Here is a 22,880-nt window from a genome sequence, read left to right on the forward strand (position 1 = left end):
GATCTAATTAACCATCTTGGCTTAATTTGTTGCAGTAATCACTGATACACAAAGTGATTATTAAAGGTTGGTGCATTATAGCCCAAATCTTTTTACTGCTCCATTTTATTTAACAATTTAATTGCTCATTATATGGACAAGCTTGAATTTTCTGCACCTTTGTTTATTTGTACTGTTTATTAGCTGACAAGTAGTGAAAGTCTGACTTTTTCTCTGCTTTGCATCCGGGAAGCAAGACACTTTGGGTGTCAAGCTCTTGACTCTTTTGCACTACTCATATTGAAAGTGGGGGCAGTTTTGTGCCAGAATTTTATTACAGCACTCCTGAATTGACACTTGCTCAAACTGGTGGGAATGACATGGACATCAGTGGATTGGAATAGACGATCACCCAGTTACAAACTCCAATGGAGGGCAAGAAAACGGACACCAGCAGTTTGCGGCAAGGGGCAACCAAGCAGGGACTGCAATTGGAAAGTGGGAAACCCAAGGAATCCAAAAAACAACTTTCCTTTTCACCCTTTTCTTGGCCATCCTCCCATCAGATCCCAGGAATTTCCTGGTGAGGGTGACACCAATTTCCAAACACACTCCTTGTGACTATCAAGTCGGAGCTCGGTGTTTGAACAATTTGCTGCAAGGGCTTCACACACTTCCCAAACCCTAGGAGTTAAAACTAAACTTGGAGCGCAGGTTGCAGTCTCTATTTAACTCCCTGCACTCCTCCTCCTTGTTGGGTTAAAATGAGCTCATTTACACACTGATTTGTGTTGCCCCAAAACATTTTTAAAACTCTTAATTTCATTGATGTCCACAAACAACTGCACTTGGTTTTGATTGCACCTCAGAGTCTGCCACCAGAAGATTTTAGATCACCTACTCCTGGTCAGGGCACCCCAGGTGTACACATGATATTGGGGATATCATCACATGCCATTACCACGGAGAAGAGGAACACACAATGGATGGAGCCAAGAAGAATCAGGCATTATTTGAGAAGCCTGATATATCCTCACTTAAAAGAAAATTGGCAGCACTAGTCACATATTTGAATGGTACTGTATAGTGCCTTGACTTGTTTTCCTCTATAAAAGATGCCAGAGTGGAGTTGAGAATTATCACATCAAATCAGTCATGATCCCATTAAATGGTAGAGCAGACTTGATGGATCAAATGACCTACTTCTGCTCCTATGTCTTCTGGTCTTCTATCTGAAGAAAAGTTGTTGTTGCTGCTGTTCCTTTGCATTTGAATCACATTATTTTATGGTTGAATTGCCACAAGATGGAAAAAGTATGTCGAGGAGATCAGTAGGCATCAGAACCACATTGCCTTTATGTCACCTACCCTGTTTCCAGGGTTTTGCACACTTGCAATTAATTTGTTGTAGGCTAACATAAAGCTATTTCCTGATCATTGCCATTTGGTGCAAAGAAACCTGCAACCAACTTGTGACATAAGGACATCAGCACAATTGATGTCACCATCTCCTGCAACTTATTTTTTGGTTTGTAGTCAATTATGCTGCACCTCATCCTTGATGAAGGTTATTCAACAGTTTAGTTGAAGAGATGAGTCTAGAAAATTTAGATGAACAATACACCCAACTGATAGAAATAATGGCATACAATTTCTGCTTTGACTCAAATGGTGGAATATTGGCATCTTGGATAGTTGGACTTCTAGTAGCCAGTTTGTCTTCTTCCCACCATCCCAATGTAAATGAAAATCAGGCAGATTGTATAAAAGGCAACTACTTTACATGCAGGCAGCAAGTTGAAAATTATTTAACCTTCTTTCCTGCTTTCACATTTACTTTACTACATACTTTATGTGCAACACATAACCTTTGGAAAGGTTAAAATAAACAATTACAACCTTTCTAAATGTTAAAAAGTGTTTTTCTACCATATGCCACCCCTTAAGGATAAGCGTACGGATCCCTTTAATGTTTCCATCAGCTCCGATCGTTCAGTGAGCTCCCAATGTTAGGAACAATATAGGTCTTGAACTCACTGTAAATAAATCATGAGAGGCATCCTGGGAAGTTAGGGGATATCAGGCTGTCTGGAAAACAGCCAGCAACGCATTTGCTGCACAAATGTTTCACCAATGTGTGGCCCTACAGGTATTCTATTTGTTTCAAAAAAGAAACATTGAGCTTATTTAAAAAATGCAAAATAACGTTCAGCAGTCAAATAGTTAATAAGTCTGATGCTGATAAAATCTACATCTTTGTCACCTCAAAAATGATCGTACATTGAAAAGATTTTAATACAGTGCTTCTCCTTAGTGTATACATCCTTTCTTTAAAATATTAGTTTTTAATGACTATGTCCTTGAAAACTAACAATGCAAAACACAGTAATTATTAAATATAAATAACAAGTACTACAGAAGTCGGGCTCTTTTCCCACGGTGGGAACCATTACCATAGCAACCGCGCTGGTAGCTGTGTGATCAGTTCAGGATCTTCAAGCTAAATTTGTAGTGGCAGATCTGTATTTATAATTAGTGCTTTAATTTGAACTAAAGTATTTGAGTTCATTAAGTTGAGATTGTTAAGCCTTATCACTAAAAGAATTAATCCGTCTGCTTTTCCTCCCTCATTTTTCAATGTTATCATTTAAAGAAAAAACCTTTCCTTGTTTGTATTTAAATGATGCTCCAGACTTTAGGAGCGCTTGGCTCTGTAGTAGATGTTACCTAAACATCCTGTGCTAATTTAATGTTCCACTCTGGATCTTAACTAAATATTCCATTGATAACTTTAATAATAGCTTTGCGGAAAAATTCTTGTGGGAATGCAAAAATGTTGCCAACTATAGAATTTGTGTGGGTGGACAAGGAGTTAAGTTGAACTCCTTATTAAACCAGAGATTTTCTGCTGAATTTGTGCATCATGAATAGCAGCTTTAACATCATGGCATAAAATAACTATAACTTAGTGCAAGCATCAACGTTTAGACCACTTATGTTGCATTCTGTTCTGACTGCTCAACATTTGGGGAGATTATAGAAATTAATAGTCACATGTTGGGTAGTGCTGCATTTGCTTCTGCATAGCCAGCAGAGTCAGCCAGAACTCCTGAAGCAAGTCAGGGTGTCATTATAGCAGTAGAATGCACACTGTGAAACGGTCCAGTTAGACTTGCGCACGCAAATAAAAAGCAAATTGCATATAGTAAACATTTCACTTTCCTCCGAATCATGTGTAATATTTCAAATGCAAATATAAACATATGCAGCTTCAATTGTGAAGAAATCATCCAATAAACTGAGCTTGAGCAATAGCGCGTGTTATCTAATGCATGTCAAGTAATAATAAAGGCACTTAAGAGGTGATTCCACAATCCTGTGCACCCAGCCGAGAGCTGCAGGGGGAGGGGTCAGAAAATCAGCACTGCAATGCTGTCCTATCTTCAAACTGCAGCGTCTGTGCCCGTTGGAAGCATGGGATCATGGTGTAACCTAATTAGATTTTGAGACAATTAATGGCATAACACTAGTAAAGGCATGTCACATTCATAACTGTAAGAATGGACTTTGTGCTCATATAGAAGTTTCTGGAATTGCCTTTTATTTAAAATGGAAACTGATAATTGTCAAGATGGTTGCCAATGGTTGCAATTTCAACAGACTATCTCAAGCTTCTGGAAAGTTCCTAATCCACCCCAGAATGGACATATCAGGACAAATACTAACTGTGGAATTCACAATTGCTATTGTTTGGGGATTTGCCCAAAACATGAGCGTAGACTACATGATCAGAATTTTCTGGCCATTCACACCAGTGGGATCTTCTAGTCCCGCTCATGGCACACCCCCGCCATGGGTTTCCTGGCAGTGTAGGGAGCATTCAATGGGAAACCCCATTGACAATGGTGGGGCCAGAAGATCCTGCCATTGGCCAATGCCTCTGCCACTGCAAAACATGTGGCGGGTTGTGTGGAAAATTCTGCCCAACGTCTCTGAGTTGGAATCCTAACAATGAGGGCTGGGCAGAAACCAATTTCATCGTGAGTAATTGTTAAAAACTTATCCATTATCTCAATCGTGCAACAATGGTTTTCAGCAAATCATTCTGGATGGATATCAACATTGGTCATGTAAGCGGAACTGGCTGAAGATAACGCATTTTCTGTGCAGACCCAGATAGACCTTGGCAACCTGCAAAAAGACAGCAGACTGCATCATCACTTTGCCTTCAAGAACTTGGGAGGCTATACAACTGTCTGATTCCTTTCTTTTAGAAGTCCACCACTATTGAAAGCGCACCTTCTAGTACATAAACCAGCTTCATGGTCTGCTCAAAAGGCCACCTCTTTGAAGGAATATCCAACTTCACCTATTCAAACCCTTCAGAACAACAGTTCAAGTGTGGGAAAAACCTCTTTATTTATTGGACCTGCAGCAACTGTACTTCTACATCAGCCCAACACATGAACTATTACCTACTCTTTTAATTTTACAACTTGTAGAAAAGTACACAATTTTCTTTAACTGTACCTTTCTTAAGTGTTGGTTGTGTGAATGACAGTATTTAGATTTTCGGGGTGTGCGTGAATAAATAATCCTCTTTATTTAAACCCTCAAAAGCTTACTGCTGTTATCTTTAAATTGACCACACTTTGGGGCCTAAGAACTACACATATATTCCTCTCTAACAGCACACTGATTATGGATGGTAAAGGAAAGGAATTGGGGATTTAGTTTCTCTCGCCTCCCTTGTCGTGACAACTGGAATATGTCTTTATTACAATACGAATACACGTTTAGCTAGAAAGCTGTAACATCCTGTTCTTCTGCCCCATTTCACTGCATGCAAGAAAACTGAGTTAAATTGAAGCATATGAAACAAAAAGAGCAGACACAAGAAAAACAGAATAAAAATGTGACATTCATAGCAGGTCTTTAGAAATCATCTAAATGTATGCTTTATGTAGCAACTATTACAAAAAGCCTTTTATCATACAGGCAACATTAAGTATTGACATGATCAGTCTGTATATCCGTCTCTGGAAGGGCAGATGTAAGATCAATTGGCCATTATGATAACTGGAACAAATTCCTTTACATTCCACAGCTTCACAAACTGACTGGAATAATGACACACATCCAGTATTTCAGATATGCAGCATGTCACCAGACATCTGATAAACGTGAATAAATCTCACCATGATTAATACTTTACAACAACATGAACAAATTGCATTAATGTAGCATCTTTGATACAGTAAAACATCGCAATGCACTTGGGGCATTACCAAACAAAACAAAACGATAAGGAGATTTTAGGACAGGTGGTCAAAAGCTTGGTCAAAGAGGTAGATTTGACGCTGTCTCTTAAAGGAGAAGAGACAGGCAGAAAGATGAAGAGGTTTAAGAAAGGAATTCCAGAACTTAGTGCCCAAGCAAATGAAAATGCTGCCACCAATGGTGGACCAATTAAAATCAGGGATGCATAAAAAGACCAGAATTGGAGCAGTTCAGAGATTGCGGAGATTGCAGAGCTAGATGAGGCTACAGGAGGAGGAGAAGCAAACTATTGAGAAAACCACGAGTCAGGTTTCTGCTTGCTATGTTTCACTTCGACCTTTTTCTTTTTATTGCAATTTATATTCTCCTCACATTTTTCTTTCTAAATGCTTGCATCACCATGCATCTTCCTGGCTCAGCAGGTTGGTTGCCAACCTGCTGCGAGAGCTTTGATATTACCACTCACTGGCTGACAACCATTCGAGAAAGGCAGCAGTTTAGGGTGATCGCCCCCATTATTACCTCTGTAGTGGAAGTGGAAGTTTTGAAATAACTCAAGGTAATATTAGTGGATGAATGCTTAACTTGTTTATGTGACATTGCTTTGACTGCTACTTGAGTAGGGATGTTACGATAAATAAGAAAAGACTAGTATTCATCAGCTAATATCTCTAATAGCAATTTCTAGGTTAATGTCTCTGCTTAGCATGTCTTCCTGAGGTAGAGTTAAGATCAAGAGCTTATTTCTAGGAATATTAGTCCACTAATTCCCAAGAGTCTATCATGCTGTGCATAAGAGCTCCAATGTGCTTTTAACATTATTTCGGATAAACAGTAGTAATTTACTGACTAACAACATCAGTCACCATTCAAATATCAGTTTAATTCAAACACGTAAAACTAACATGTAATTACAGTTTGAAAGGGACATTATAGAGTACAAACAGCTGCAGGTTTAAAGTGTCACCGATAATGACTAAAATGTAAGTCTTCTATTTTAGAACTATTTCAACAGAACACTTTGAATGATAACACCTCTGTCAAGTTGTACTTTTGAAACTTTCCGCAAGTATCTATTTACTGTGCACATTTCAATGAGTGCTGACTCGGGGAAATGAATGACTGAAATCATTGAGGTGGATGTCCAAAAAATAAGTGGGCAAATTTAGTTCGCACTGCACGGATGGTAACCTGGTAACATAGGCTTTCCGTCAGTTACAGAACCCAACAAATTGAAATAATTTCAAAAAGACGTCAGGTTTTATAACAGGTAGGAAGAAGATCTGCTCTGTCAAATTACCACCCGTGTAATGAAGTTCACAATTTAAACCAATAAATTCCCATGAATGGATGGTACCACCCCAAAATGCTGAAGCACATTAGAAACAATATTTGAGAGGCACTGACAATCATTAAGGGGGTATCATCAGGTATGGGCGAGTATCGGTGGATTCGATGGGAAACCGGCTGAGTGCACGTGTTCAAAAACCAGAACAAGCAATTAGAGACTCATTAGCCTTTGTAAAGTAATGGATTAATGTATCAGGCAGAATAATGTTGCAAAAAGCAGTTGACAGAAAAGAGAGAACCTATCTGACCCCCCAGCTTCTTGACTTTTTTGAGAGTGACAGCCGATGTAGAAAGCAGCAAACTTTACATAATGTTGTAATCAGATTTCCAGAAGGCACGCAACAAAATTCCACAAGAAAAGCTATTACATCTGCTCAAATTTGTGAATATTCAGGGTAAATCTCAAGTGCAATTTAGGGATGAGAAAAAAACATTGGCCTTGCCAGTGATGCTCACATCCTATTAAAAGCGTTTAAAAATCTTCGATATTGATAGGAAATTAGTTGAAGAAACAGAGAACAACAGGTGCTATTTCAAAAATTAAATGAGAAGCAATACTGATAAGGTACCCCAGTGATCCATGTGAAAGTGCTATCATTTCTAATGGCATTAGAAACCCAATACAAGTTGGTCAAATCTTCAGCTGACACTAAACAAGGAGGGACAGAAGATTCAGAGATTACAGAACAAACCGGCAAAGACATAAATCGGCGGAAAAATGGCTAATCAAATTTAATGCAAAAAAATGTAAAGTGCTCCACGGTGATGGAAAGACAAGCAATGCCCACATTGCACAAAAGGTATTGAATTAGCTCAGGGTGACATTGAAGAAACCTTTAGCACAATCAATGGCCGGAACTCGACCACCTCACCCGCCATGGAATCGGCTCAGGCAAGGGTCCAACAATGGAAATCTCCGTTGACCTCAGGAGGGAGTTTCTGGTCTTACCCGAGCGAGGCCATAAAATCCCACCCAATATCTTCAACCAATTAAGTGTAGCAAAAAGCAAAGCCAATCGAGTTACATAGTCAAAGTAAGTCAGGGTTATGATCAAACTGTACATTACTCTCTGAAGAGGAGTCATACGAACTCGAACTGTTAACTCTACTTTTACTATCCACAGATGCTGCCAGACCTCCTGAGGCTTTCTGGCATTTGTTTAAGATTCCAGCATCCGTGGTATTTTGCTTTTATTTACGTACAGTACTCTCGCTAGAATGCACCTTGAATACTACATCCAGTTATTGTTGCCAGGAAATGCAATTCAAGCTGTGTGGAGCCACAATGCTAACTGTCAATGCCAGATTGTCAGGGATCATAAATTTGAAGAAAGTTGGGAAAGAATGAGGGTGGGGGCGGGGAGTGACAAATTCATTTATTTTTTCAGTGAAAATTAGCATTAAACATCCAAATTTCATGGTGCTCAAACTGCAATGGAATTGCACTGCTTTCTGAAAGGGATACTGATTTTAAAAATACACAAATCCGGATTAAATGCCGGTTTCAGATCTCAAATCCAATTTTTGGTTTTAACTTTTCTGTGGCCAGGGGAGAGACAAACACTTTTCCTGGGTTGACAAAGAAACTGAGGCCTGTTGCCTGTGTATTTCAGTCCTCCCCACCCAGGAATAGCCACTCACTTCCTCCCAGGTTTGTGCTGTCAGCCAGCTCGGCATAGGAACCAGCTGACTTCCCAAACTCCCTGACCAGCAAGTTACAGTGGGGCACACATTTCTCAACCTAAAGCTTTACAGCTCTGAACGGTGATCTAATGGGGATAGGATATAGCGTATAATGACCAGAATGGAACTAGGCAATGTCTGAAAAGTATTTTGTTAAATTGTAAAAGGAGAATGAAGGGACACGGGCTTAAAACTAATATAACACAGATTTGGTTTGATACCAGAAAGTTGTTTTACACAAAAAATGATCAACACTCTTGGAAAGATTACTGGGGGCAAACCTTTACAGAAACAATTAGATTCTGCAACGGGGGTCCAATGGGATGTGCAGATGAATAAACCAAGAGGGGCAAATGACTTTCGCATCCTTACTTATACTTTGTGATGCTGCACTTCATTTATGTTCAATTCTAAACTTCTCAACGTGAGTATATACGAGGATTGTGGGTTTATCTAACTGAAATTATTAACTCAATATAGAGGATGGGTGGAATTTTCCGGCCATTGTCGGCGGGACTTTCTGATTCCGCGACACTGGAATTGGCTGAGCGCCAATTTCTCTATCCTCGCTTGCAGCGGCGGCAGGGCGTGACTGGCCGGAAAATTCCGTCCGATATCTTTTACAATGTTCTTCAACTGACAAGCAAGGCTTGGCTGATGTAAACAAATATCACCAAATACAGTAAGAAAGGTGAGAAAGTCAAAAGAAAATACTCTGATTCAAAAGGAAACTACATCAGAGAAATCAAGATTTTCTTTCACTCAGGAATGAATGTTGTCCCAACTCCTGTGTCTCGCGGAACCTGCCTTTAGTTTACAGAAACATATTGTTCACAGAAAAGTTTGATCTTTGGAGCGATGCTTGTTTGAGTCCTTGCTCACTGAGAATGGTAAGCCAGGTACCATGACATGGTCTTGAATAAACCATTGTAAAGTCTCTTACATTACAGAGAACTGCTTTAGAACAGTTGAGTTTTGATTATTAATCCTGTGCAACAACCAGTGTTAAAACAGATCTATAACCATTTAAACTGACAGTAAAAGGGTTGATTTTCCAAACCCTCAACTATACTGAGCTATCTCCCAGTCTCAAGAGAATCATGGGATTTTTTACTGCATGCTTGTGTGTATGAGATACCTTGCCTCAGTTGATGAGAAAATCTACTCTTATGAATAATTTTCTGATTCCATGTGTCCAGGGTTCTTTTCCAATGGAAAAATCAGTGATTGAGAAAACCCACATCACTCCAGCACACCGCTGGGCCTCTCAGTGTAAGAGATCTACAAGAACGTGAACTTACAAGGTGGTTGATCATATATAACAAATACACATTCATATCAGCACAAAATCAACTGACTGGAGAACAGCAGGAATGTGTTAAATAATCTGGGCTGCTAATAAAAATGGAAATAGAAAGATGGAATGTGAACTCCCAGGTAACAGATCAAATGCTGTGTAAGGAACACCTTGACCGCGATTCATGTAATGGCCACAAACTCTCGTGAGAGGGCCATAATGGGATTTGCGGTTATCCAGAAGGAGCATGAACCTGATTACCATGAATATAAATACATTTCAATATTATTAAACAGTTTAAAGCTGCTGCTTCCAGGTTCCCATGGGGATGGGGGGGGTGGGGGGAGGGGGAGAGAGAATTGTGCCTGCAAGGCAGTGGGGAGATGCCAGACATTGAGAGTAGGGGGTCCTCCGTGGGGGGGGGGGGAATGTCGAGGCATGGTTGGCCCTTGGCCCTCTGTGTTTGAAGGTTGAGGGTGTTCCACTTCTCTGCTGTGAGTCCAGATATCCGCTGGGGGGGGGGGGCCTTTAATGTTACTTTGACACTGGAGTGCCCCACCCCTATCAGGTCCCACCCTGCCAGAATGATGGCACAAAACACGCCCCTCTACTTGTTTTGACGAAGTGTCAGAAGGTCTAGAGTAAAAACCTGGCTGTGTTTCTGGGGAGAAGTGCACCTGTTTTCAGTCAGAACCTGACACTTTGCCATTTTGTAGGAAAATTCCACCCCTTAAAAGTGAGCTGTACAACTATCCGATTCGGAAAGGAATTGAGGGTTGTAAGAAAGATCCATGTATGACTGTCACCTTGTTGCTCTGTTTTATTTTCCCAGTCATATTTTTCAAGATGCTGGTAGTTCATGAACCCAGCGTGCTTGGACAGCTTGCATTGACAGAGCGCCTTTCACAGCCAACAATCATCCTAAAGCGTTTTACAGCCAATGAAGCACTTTTGATGGGTAGTTAATGTTGTAGGAAACATGCCAGCCAATTTGCGCACAGCAAGCTTACATAAATAACCATGGGATAATGAACCGATGATCTGTTTTTTGTCATGCTGACTGAGGGGTAAATATTGGCCAGGACACCACTCCGCTGCTTTTCTTCAACACCACGCTGAGCAAGCAAACTCTGCTTAACATCTAACCTGAAAGATGGCTCCTCCAGACAGCACTCCCTTGATACTGAATCGGAGTGTCAACCTTGATCTTTGTGCTTAAGTCCTGGAGTAGAACTTGAACCCACAACCTTCTGACTGAGGGGAGAGTGGACTACCTATTGAGCCACCATTGACACTTATACATATGATATATATAACGCACATATACAAGCAAATTAATTGCAGAAAAGTCATTACCTTTGAGTAGACTGTGCAGGTCAATATCATTTGCTTCCTCTTTAATTTTCAAGTATTTTGCTGGCCGAGCTAGCCTAACAGAAAACAGAATAAAATTCAGTCTGCATAATGAAGCTTAATCACAGTAGCACCAATAATCTGATTGAACAATATGGTGACCATAAGTTCGACCCACTGTGGTTAGGGTGATAGCCTGACTCCCAGTTCAAAAGCTCGCAAGTTCAAGGTAACCTAGGATCACAGTTCAGTGCAGTCCTGAAGCAATTGTTCAATGTCAGATGCGCACGAGGAAAAATTCACTAATGTTCTGGGAACAGAGCCTTGGCAAATGACAGCATGAATGCAGATAAACTGTGGACATGTTCCTCTGATCTGTCTTCCTTTGTGCAAAATGGCTGTTCCATTTATTTACAAAACAGGACTGCAATTTATTCCACGGGAAGCAGTTTGAGTTTTTTCTTTAGAAATAAAGGATGAAGAATTATATACATTTTTATATTTTTCCTTTCAAATGACAAAGTGTTGGGATAAGTCAGTTGCACTACTGATCTTCAAGAAGATGAACTGTAAGCTGATCTCTGTCAGAAGCATCTGTTAACATGCTGCACTTGCACGGGATTTGTGTTACACCACAGTTGGAGTATTGTGTACAGTTTGGGCACACTATTATAGGAAGGATATAAAACCAGCTGGAAAAGGTGCAGCATCTTTTCACCAGGATATTACCAGGGATGAGTAACTAAAGCTTTTCTCAATAGAGCTGTGATGGAGGACCTGACAGCGATCTTAAAGATTATTCAGGGTTATGACAAGCTGGCGATTGTTTGTAACAATAGGGTAAAATTAAAATCACAAAAACAATCAAGAGGTTTAAAGATGTTTTACAGTTTTGCACAGTCAACATCATCTTGTTCTTGAATTCTGTGTTATTCTCGGTGCAAAACAAAGGATTCTGTTTTCTGTGACTTTGTACATTTAGAGTTACCCCTTTAAAGACTTCTGTATCTACACAGTACGGTCACCTGTTCCTCTAGTCCAGTAAAAATGTTACCATTTAAGGTCTATTTCTTTTTGCTACTCTTACTCCCAAAATGTATTACTTCTCATTTTTCCACACTGAATAGCATATACCACTATCTTTACAAAGAGGGTAGTTAGAATGTGGAGTTCTCTGCCATAAACCATAAACGAGTCCTGCAGAACTTTTAAATTAATTTGAAAAAGGGGAATATTAAAGGGAATGGGGAACAGGCAGAAAGGTAGAATTAAAGTAAATGACATCCATGGAGATAAACATTGGCTCCATTCTGATGGCTCAAAAACTTGTTTCCGTGCTATAAAATTCTATGAATTATTGGTCCAAAACAATTTTTTAAAAGTTTGAAGTCTTAGCATTTTTCCAACATGTCAAGAAAAATCAAATGAACCACGTGGACCCATTATTAAAGAATGAATCTTTCAGCTGCACAACAAATAGCTGGGCTTCATTTTGTTTGATGTCCAACCCAGCACACAGGCGATGACAAAATAGCGCTCTCCTGAATTAGCCAAATTGGCCCACTTTAAACTATTTCCAGTCTGCTGCTTCCAGCAGCTCACAGTGACAGGTTAGAAGTGAGGGGGAATTCACAAGAATAAATAACTTCCAACCCAGATTTGAACGTAACTAGATTTATATTGGAGATAGTATATGTGTGAAATTACAAAAATCAATCACTCCTTTTTAACAATATATCTAATAAGCCCAATTTAAATTTTCAATAACATACTGAGCTTGATGTTTTTCCTAGTGAGATGATGCAAAAAAGGAATATTTGTCCACAATATTATAAGAGATGTATATTGCGTCCTGCCTGCAAGCTTGGACGCTAAGACAAAATAACCAGAATTGCTTTCCCAGCAATGGTGTTGCGTGCGAGTCTCTGATATTACCAGAACCTCAACCTAATTTCGTCAGCTTGAGTTTGTGAACTTGCAGGAACCCAGCTAGGTTTTCACTGTCAACAGGAAGTCTTGCAATGCCTGGCTACAAACCCTGGTTGTGCTAAAATGCTGCAGTGCTCAAAGTAGTTGTTGGGCATCTAAAGGGGCGAGCACCTAGCAGCGTGGAAGATTATCTGCCTTAAGCTGAGGCATGTACCAGAAAGCAAGTGCCTGTCAAGATTTTAGAGACAGGACTGCCACAAGACCCTCATCCTCTGCAGGGAACCTCAAGGTTCTTGTTGGACCCACTGTCATCTTCCCCATGGTGAATTCTGGGGAGTTAAAGTATACTGTCACGGGGCAGGATTTTGCTTTGGGGACACAGGCCCTTCCTCTCCTCCACCGCTGGGCACCTGTGATGGAAAGGGAGGGAGAAACTAGTGGCAATCCTAACTTGTAAAGGAAGGGAAATAGAATTTGGCTTGTGAGGAAGCATCGGCGGGGTTCTTAATACTGGACTGCTCGAACCAGCCAATCGGCTTAGGTGGCCGCTCGTGAGGATGGGGACAGTCCATCCCTGAGCCTCTTTATGCCACCCCGCATAAACAGGCTTTTTACAAGTTGGCCTGTTTGCAACCGACCTTCTTTAAACCTTCCCAAAATGTCTGCTTCTTGTACACATGCACATTTCTCCCCTGAAAACTAAATCCCATGTTATGGTTTGTTTTCAAATATGCCCAATTTCCTGTGGCGCATTGCACAGGTGATCCCTTTCTTTGGTTTACGTCACGACAATAAATGTCAGCAAACTGGTCCACTAAGGAGGCCATAAAACTTGACTTGTCCTCAATAAAACATCTGCTTAGACAAAGTGCAATACAGAATTAAAATTGGAGTTGAAAGCAAATTCTAATTATGGAGTATTTACCATAATTCCTAAAACCTGTCCTTATCTTTTTTTAAAGTTCATATCTACTGGTAAATATTGGAGGCACAGAGTAAATATATGCATAAAAATTTATCATAAAGCCTCAAACATAGTTTAAAGTGATAATCAGGTTAAACAATTGCCTAAGTACTATGTTAATTTCTTGTGATCTTTGCAATGATACATCGTAAACAATAGAACCTCAGATTTACGTTCACGATAAGCGGTGCTGGAATGTAGCAGTGAGTTAGCGCTATTTGAATATGTACCACAGAAAGTAGGTCACTTAAACCTTGTTCCAATGCACTGTGATGAAGTGCCGATGCAACAGTTCCAGTTTATTTTATGCTCATTATGTTCAAGTTGAAGTGGAATTATATTTCACATTTTAAAAGCCTGTGATATCTAACCGAATTTTATGCCAAAAGAATTTCAAAGCAAACGTGTTTTTTCTCAGAAGAAAATTAAGTGGGTTTGGCAGCACAGTAGCTGTCATGGTCTTTTGTCACAAAATATTGAATTGCTACACAGGTTTGCTTCTCCCTATTCCACTGAGCTCTTATGATTTAGGGAGATCTCTCTCTCTCTCCAGAATGGTCCTGGAATAGTGGGCTATTTAGGCAGATGAGAGCAGGACCCGAGAGTGCCCTGTGTAGTTCAGCCAGATCTGAATGAATTGTTTAATCTGTTATCAAAGTCTGCACCCCTTAGTGTAAAGGAATGTAAATGATGGTCATATAAGGGGAATGACCAGAGTGAAACAGTCCTGGCTGTAATGGGGAAGAGAATGTGAAAAAGCGATGGAACGGATTGGAAGCAGTAGAAATTTCATGGTGAATGCAGGGCCAAAGCTAGAATCATGGGAATTTTGAAGTGCTGTTGTAAGACACCAGAATTTTTTTTCCCTCCTAAGAACAGACACAGGAGGAAGTGGGATTGGGAGGGAAAAGGGGGATGTGAGTGGACAGGGATACAGGGATACATGGAAGGTGTGTGATGGAGAGATTGAGGACATGGCTGTGAATATGGGCAGAGGAGATTATACGTCCCACATTTCTGGCCACTATCACATGCGAACCTCTAGGCCTATGAAATGTTTTTTATAAACTTTTCCTGAAGGTACCACCTGCTGTCAGGAAAGTTCAGACATTATTGAGACTGCAACTGGCAGTAATAAAATTAGGTCCATCAGGATGCATTTTTTTATTGAAACACCTGCTCTGCTATAGCTAAGAGACTTGAAGAATATCCCAAATCAATAAACGTGATTCTGAACAGTGCAGCATAATGATACGGGGGAACATCTGCAATTAGTGATTACTCATGATGTGGTGGTGCTAAAATTCAAAACACCATCAATTTCAGTACTCTCCTCTTCCATCACCAGGTATCCGCCCCCACCACAACAGGGCTCCACTGTTAACATTGACCCGGGATGCTTGGTCCACTAATGACCCTGCAGTATAATAAAAGGATTAATTCTAAGGAGAGGATGGTCTGGTTTAATGCTGTGCCTGTCGTGGGATTCCTTGCACCGTGTTTCTTCTTCAAGGTGGCTTCCTCTTGGTCCCTAAATTCGACACTATGAGATGGTAGCTCCATCAGCCTTTTCTGAAAATGTGACAGGAAGCCTAATCAGCCACTTGCAAGGGACATAAATGAGAATAAGGAGATTCTATAGTTATATAAAGGGGAAGCGACTGGTTAAAAGCACTACTGGTCCACTGAAGATTGAGGGTGGGAATGTTGTCAATGACCACGGGGAAATGGCAGACCTGTTGAACCAGTATTTTGCTTCAGTATTCCGAGTAGAAAGGGGGGATTGCTTGCTGGGAGTCCCAAGGATTAATGGCAGAGTCTAAATTTAATTAGCTAAGTGAATCGTCAATAATGGGGAAACTAATAGAACTGAATTTATTTTCCCCATATTGGCCCTGGGGTTTTCACTCTGGGTTTTCGCCTCTCCCTGGAGATCACATGGTCTGGAATGGGGGGGTGGGGGTGAGTTAATAGGTTGTGATGAACAAAGCATCGTAGCTGTGAGGGACAGCTCGGTGGATAAGATATTGGTATGTAGATAGGCTGGAAAAGTGGGCGGGGATCCTGGATTCAGGATTCAATCCTGGACCGGGGAGCGGCGCGGGCTTGGAGGGCCGAAGGGCCTGTTCCTGTGCTGTATTGTTCTTTGTTCTTTGAAGAGTGACAAATCTTCAGGACCTGATGGTTTCCATCCACACATGTTAAAGGAGGCAGGAGAACACGATGCCGGTGCCCTAACTATAATCTGTCAGGGTTCCCTAGGTTCAGGAGTCATACCCCTGGACTGGAAATTGGCTCATGTCACTCCACTCTTTAAAAAGGGTGGACGAGGGAAACCAGGGAATTATCGACCAGTTAGCCTAATGTCCATGGTGCGGAAATTGTTGGAGTCATTAATCAAGGGTAAGGTGACTGATCACCTCGAGAAATTTCAGTTAACCGGGGAGAGTCAGCATCGCTTCATAAAAGGTCAGGCATTGCCTCATATGTAAAAATGTTCTCCTTGTTTCAAATCCATCCATGGCCTTGTCCCTCTCAATCCCTGTAATTTCCTCCAGTTCCATAACCCTATGAGATATTTGTGCTTTTTCATTTTGGCCTCTTGATCATCTCCAATCATAATCGCCTCACCACTGATGGTCGTGCCTTCAGCTGCTTTGGCCCTGACCTCTGGAATTCCTTCCTTAAATCTATCCACCTCTCTGCTTATCTTTCCTCTTTTAAGATGCTCCTTAAAATTTGACTTATCTTTTGGTCATCTGCCCTCAAATTGCCTTTTGTGACTCGGTGTTTCATTTTATTTTAAGTCGGTAATGATCCTATAAAATGCCTTGCGATGTTTTAGTATGTTAAAGGAATATATAAGTTGCCACTGTTGCTCACTACACCCTTAACACTGCCTTAAGCAGTTTTTGCATTTCTAAAGGGAATCCTACTAATGAAATACAGCACTGAGCCTCATAAGTTTGGAAGTAAGGTGGAAAGAATCAATGATTGAGACCAATGCCCGAGTTAACCAGTCAGTCTGTTTGGGAAATGCCACTATGGACCACAATGGGGGATGGATAATTTAAAGAAAAGTTGTGAATTTTGAAGATTAAGTTACAAATAAAACTGAAGAAACATGATAACTCAAAGGAAACACCTTTCAAAAATTGCAGGAGAAAGCTTGGACAACCAGTAATAAGAATAGGAAACATTCTCTGTCATGTAAAATCCAACAGGGAGATGCGGCTGAGAATGGTTAAGAAAGTGCATTTTCCAGGAGAAGCCCCAAGAAGCACTTAGTGAAGAAAGTAATTCCTAATCCATCTGAAGTTTAAATGAATGAGGACTGGTTCCTATATCAAAAATGCCTGCATGTATCATTAACAAAATTGATTTAGCTTACAGAAATTACACTTGCTTATGCTTCTACCTAAATTAATTTCTAAAACCATGTTTTTTTCATGAGTTCGGGTTGATGAACAGCTGCTTCTATCACATCAATATCATATTTTCTTGACACATATCAGGTGGCTGTAATTATTCTGAGAAGGCTTAATGTAAGTGGAATTAAAATGTAGTTTAACATTAAGATTTTAATTATTTTCAAAGCCTCTGAAGGATTATTTTAAAGTTTAAAGATAGAATATGCAGATAAATAAACTGAATGGCAGCTTAGGAAGGTTTCAGAAGCCATTTATAAATGTGTCAGCCAGTATAAAAGATTCATCTGTACAAGGATATTGTACTGAAAATCCTACCTGTGTCCATTTCTCTTTGATAGCGCTCACATCATTCCACCAGTCCAAAGGCAATATTGCCACTTGTTATTTGTCCCAAACTTCATCAATGACCAAAAAATATGATATGAATAAAATACACAAATTGGTTCCTGTTAACAACCCCTTGTTGACCTATTTTCTCACCTGCCCTGTTGTTTTGTCCTTTTGCGCTGAACAAATGAAAAGACTGATTTATTTTCTGGTGGCCCCTCTTCATCCTGCGGCTCCATTTTGATTTTGATCTGCTTTTGTTCAGCTAGTGGGCAACCCGAGACTCGGTGGTGTGCGGTGTACTTCCCAGTTACGTGACCTGATCCATCGCAGCCAGGAGTGGGACATTTTCTGTAACAGTGGATACAAGAAAAACGCATTGAAATTCCCAACAGTACCTGCAAAATCATAGAACCTTACAGGGCAGGAGGTGGTCATTTGGTCCATCATGCCTGCGTCTGCTCTTTTAAAATAGTTATCAAATTAGTTCCACTTTCTTCATAGCTCAGCTATATTTCACTCATCCAAGTATTTATCAATTCCCTTTTGAAATTCATTATGGAATCATCTTTACCACCATATCCCAGATTATAACATGTTGTATTGAATAAAAAACTCAACATCTCACCCTGGCTCCTTTGGAACCCCCATATTCCTGTCCCTTTGACAGAATCATGTTATTTTGTATTTATTAGAATGTCTAGCTCTACAGGGTAAATTTCAGTGTGCAGCCCCGCTCACAGGAACAAATCAGTAATCTTTCACTATGCTGTTTTAGACCAACCCCCAAAACCTATGCTCTCACTGAGAGCATAAAGTCACTGTAGGTGCATTTGAATATGCTTTTTGTTTTTAAACTAAAATTATAACAAGCGCGGCAGCAATACTTACAGGAAATGATATTGTAAACAACTTGGTGATTTCTCCAATAACAGAGGCTAACAAATCATGGAACAAAAATCAAGCAGTCCCAATGATGGTTGCCCAAAGCTATCACAATGCAATGTACAAGCCCCTTTATTTTTATGTTTACTTAGTTCTAGAGTATCAGGAAACGATATAGTGTCACAAAACCCTTCTATCTGCATGCACTTCCTGTCCAAAACCTCCTGTTGTCATACTTGTGTAACAAATTTTCAAAGTACCCATCAGTACCACTGAGCCAGCCAATGAGTTGGAGGCAAGGTGGGACTTACACGGGATCATACAGTAAATAGTCCGTTTACTCAATAACAATCTATTTAATCTGCAGCAGACCAAACTCATGGCCAATACAAAGCAAGGTGTCTCCCAATAAAAGCAGAGTTACTTTACAAACAAAATGCAGTGAGTGGAGGATAGTTACATAATACAAATCATGTGCATAAAATCAATCCCAGTCACTGAAACTGTGCAATCGCCAAGCATGCATTTGTGAATTGCATACGCAAGACACTCTCCATAAACTTGTGGTGCATTACCACTGTGTTTAACTGGATACATTTCAAACAGATCTAGCAAATGAAAACTGGGCATTCATGAAGCATTGTATATTATCAGCAAAAGCAGCATTGTATTCAATCACAATCTATAATCTCATGGCTCAGCATGTTCCTCACTCTACCATTGCCAAAAAGATGGGGGACGCCAAACCTAGTTCAAGTGAAGGGAGTCAAAGACCATAACAGGAGCAGCAACAGTCGTGCCTAAAAATGAGGTGCCAAACTGATGAAGATAAATCACAGGACTTCCTACATGCTAAGCATCAGGGGTAGCATTCTATATAGAGGTATGTGATCCCACAACCAATGAATCAGATCAAAGCTTTGCCACAGTCCTGAACACTAGTGAGCAATTAAAGAACTAACATAAGGAGTAGGCGACTCCACAAATATCTTCATCCTTGCACTCTCATGGGCTCCAGCATGAGAGTTCAAAAGACATCTCCATCAATACAGATGCCAGTCTTCAGCCAGTTCAACTATTTTATTCACTGCAAGTGATACCAAGAAACGGCTGAGTGCACTGAATATAGCAAAGGCTATGGATCACAACATGATTCAGCTGCAGTGCTGGAGACAAGTGCTCCATAACTAGTTAAGCTCTTCCAATACAGCTTTTCCACTGGCATCAATGCAACAAAGAAGAAAATTGCTGAGGTGCATCCTGCCCGCAGAAAGCAGGACAAATTCAACCTAGCCTATTACTGCTCCATATGCCTTCGATCAATCATCAGCAAAGCAATGAAAGATGCCATTGACAATGCAACAAAGCACTTGTTCACTGGTGTTCAGTTTGGGTTCCTCTCGGCTTCAGAGCTCAAAAAAGACAAAAGTGCTCAATCCCAGAGGCGAAGTAATAATGATGGCCCTTGATGTCAAGGCAGCAGGAGTTTGTTGCCGAGGAGCCCTAATAAAATTCAAGTCGTTGGTGATTTTCACATTGTTGTGATTGTTGGACGTCAATCATTTCAGCTCCAGGACATTTCTGCAGAGTTCCTCAGAATAGTGTCCCAGAGCCAACTAACTAACTGGCTGCTAGATCAATGAACCTCCTTCCAATGTGGGGTCAGAAGTGGGGATGTTTGTTGATGACTGTACAGTGTACAGTTCTATTCACAACTCCTCAGTTAATGGAGTAGTCGATGTTCACATTCAGCAAGATCTGAACAACATCCAAGCTTGGACTAATAAGTGGAAAGTAACATTTGCACCAGGTAATGACCATTTCCAACAAGAGAGTAACTAACCAACTCCTCTTGACATTCAATGAAATTGCTGTGAAATACCTAAGTTGGGGGTTTGGGGTGTGCACTGCCCGTTTAAGACTGCCCCTCATGTGACCCAAGGTGGGGTTAGCTCCTCCCAGGTTGGAACCTGGTAAAGCAGATCAGGATCTGATTGTGGGACAGTGCACCCCTCTAAAGAGTTCCCCAATGTTTAAGTTACGAAGCCCCCTACTCCATGGTTCTTTTTGCACCCATACTTCGATATTATATAGATAATAATTGCCATCATTGATTACCATCAACACCGTGGAGGTCACCATAACCAGTAACTTGACTGGGCCAGACACGTAAATCCTGTGGCTACAAAAGCAGTCAGAGGCTGGGTACCTTTAGTGAGTGACTCCTCCTGATTCCCAAAGCCCTCAACCATCTACAGGGAACAAGTCAGGAGTATGATGGAAGGCATTAGATTTGGCTGAATGCACGCAGCTCCACTAACACTCAAGAAGTTAAACAGTATCCAAAACAAAGCAGCCCTTTGATCAGTACCCATGCACCACCTTGAGCATCTCTTCACCATTGCTGCAATGGGATTGCAGTGTGTACATTGACAAGTTGCACTACAATAACTTGCCAAAGCTATTTGGTCTGAATTTCTAAACTTGTGACCGTTATCACCTAGATGAACAAGGGCAGCAGGCAAATGGGAATATCACCATCTCCAAGTTTTCCTCCAAGTCACACATCACACTGATTTAGAAATATAACATCATTCTTTCATCGTAACTGGGACAAAATCTTGAAACTCCATACTTAACAGCTCTGAGGAAGCACTATTACCACACGGATTGGAGTGGTTCAAGAAGACAAATTACCAGCACCTTCTCAACTAGGGCTGGATAATAAATACTGTCCTTGCCAGCAACATTTATATCGTGCAATTTATTTTTTAAGTGAGGAAGCTGTACCCTTGCTAAGAACCCCATTCTGTCAGTACTACACAACTCTAACTGCTTCTGCTGATTTATGTAGCAGCTTACTAATGCATTTACTACAGCAAAATTTACAAATGATGCATTATCCCTACTGCAATAATAATACACAAATGCATCCATCAGAAGAATGGTCATAACAGTCCAATGTTTATTACTAATGTCTTTACAAAGATGCAAAATTGAACATCCCAGTCATGATATTTATGCCATGTAAAATGAGCTATTGCATCTGTTCACAGAAACTTTCACAAAAATTTAATGCCCAGAATGGCTTTCAATTTGTTTGGGACTGTTTGAAAAAGGCACTCACCTTGTTTCGTGAACACATTCCTCTGGCTTCCCACTTGAATGATTACTATCAAGACGTTTAGTTCGTGAAACAAGAGGAATCGGCACCAGGGTCATCTGTTTCTCTCCTCCCAATCTGTCCTGAATTGTTGACTCTTTCTTCAGGTTGAGCTCTGAATAGGGGCAGCCAAAAGCACTAATTTCACAAGAGAACAGAGAATATTGTGTTATTTTTATTAAACTTAGATGGTAACCTGACCACCCCCAACACTGGCAACTGTACATCAAATGGCTGTCAATGTATCTAGGTGGTGAGTATTAATTGGAGCTCGCATGTTGGAGGTGCACAGTATTTGTAAATAAAAACTTATAACGGAATCGAGAGGAGAGGGTACCATATCCTGTCCATCACCATCTGGCTATCCAAGTTTTAACAAACATCACACATCAGGTATTTTATCTTCCACCTCTTTCAAAAGTGAAATACACTTCCAACAGCATGGTGCACTAGAACAGGCAATTACAACAAAATCCACATCATGAAAAACAGCTTATCCATCAATCAAGAAAATGATAACTGAATGGATTCTGAACTGTAGATAGGGCTAAACAAGCTAAGACTGATGCTGAGATAATTGAAAGCTGTGAGTCTAAGTCCATATCAAAAGATAATTGTTTTCTCAATGACCTCATAGATTATCTGTGTGCTCATTTATCTTGTATGAGTGCTTTTTTGAGCACATCTCAGCATTCATGCATCTTGTTATATTATCCTTTCAATCACATTCAGCAGAAGAATGATAAACTGTGACCTCTGAAGGGTTTTTTGATATTTACTCTTTTCAAATGCAGTTATTACCTCGGACATGACAACAGAGTTTTGGATAATCCAAAGTTTAAGGAAAATGGAATGTGGAAGGTCAGCCAGGATTGCAAGTCTAGAGGAAGGAAAGGTCTGAATGAGGGTCTGAGGAGCAGATGAGCTGGAGAGGAGGAGAGATTGAGGGGAACAATGTAATGGAGGTGGGAATAGACAGTCTTAGTGACAGCGTGAATATTTGGGGGAAGGAAGTAGGAAGAAATGGACAACAAAGCCAATATCAGGAGGGGCAAACAAAAACTTGGATAAAGAGGTAAGTTTCGAGGAGGGTGTATACGTGGAACATGTGGCCAATGCAGATGAAGGCACTGCAGGCAACAGTGGGCTGAAGGAAGGGAGTTGCTCAAGGGATCAGAGTCAGAGGAAAGAAGAATACACAGAGAATTGACAACTGTACCTTGATTCAAGGATGACATC

At 40.5% G+C, this 22,880-nt stretch overlaps 1 protein-coding gene across 4 annotated transcripts in view; it reads right to left on the reverse strand.

Annotated features, from left to right (window-relative positions):
• The window catches only part of LOC144495835 (lethal(3)malignant brain tumor-like protein 4), a 316,415-nt gene that overhangs the window by 87,392 nt on the left and 206,143 nt on the right, over positions 1-22,880 (reverse strand). For 3 of the 4 annotated variants that reach the window (XM_078216430.1, XM_078216429.1, XM_078216428.1), the window contains 3 exons: positions 21,606-21,779; positions 17,747-17,944; positions 10,946-11,019 (listed from right to left, as the gene is read on the reverse strand). In XM_078216430.1, coding sequence (XP_078072556.1) covers positions 10,946-11,019; positions 17,747-17,944; positions 21,606-21,779 — 446 coding nt within the window. The remainder of the gene's footprint in view (positions 1-10,945; positions 11,020-17,746; positions 17,945-21,605; positions 21,780-22,880) is intronic. The other variant, XM_078216431.1, reaches the window with a different exon arrangement.

Source organism: Mustelus asterias, chromosome 7, assembly GCF_964213995.1.
Source record: "Mustelus asterias chromosome 7, sMusAst1.hap1.1, whole genome shotgun sequence".
In the NCBI taxonomy this organism is placed as follows: domain Eukaryota; kingdom Metazoa; phylum Chordata; class Chondrichthyes; order Carcharhiniformes; family Triakidae; genus Mustelus; species Mustelus asterias.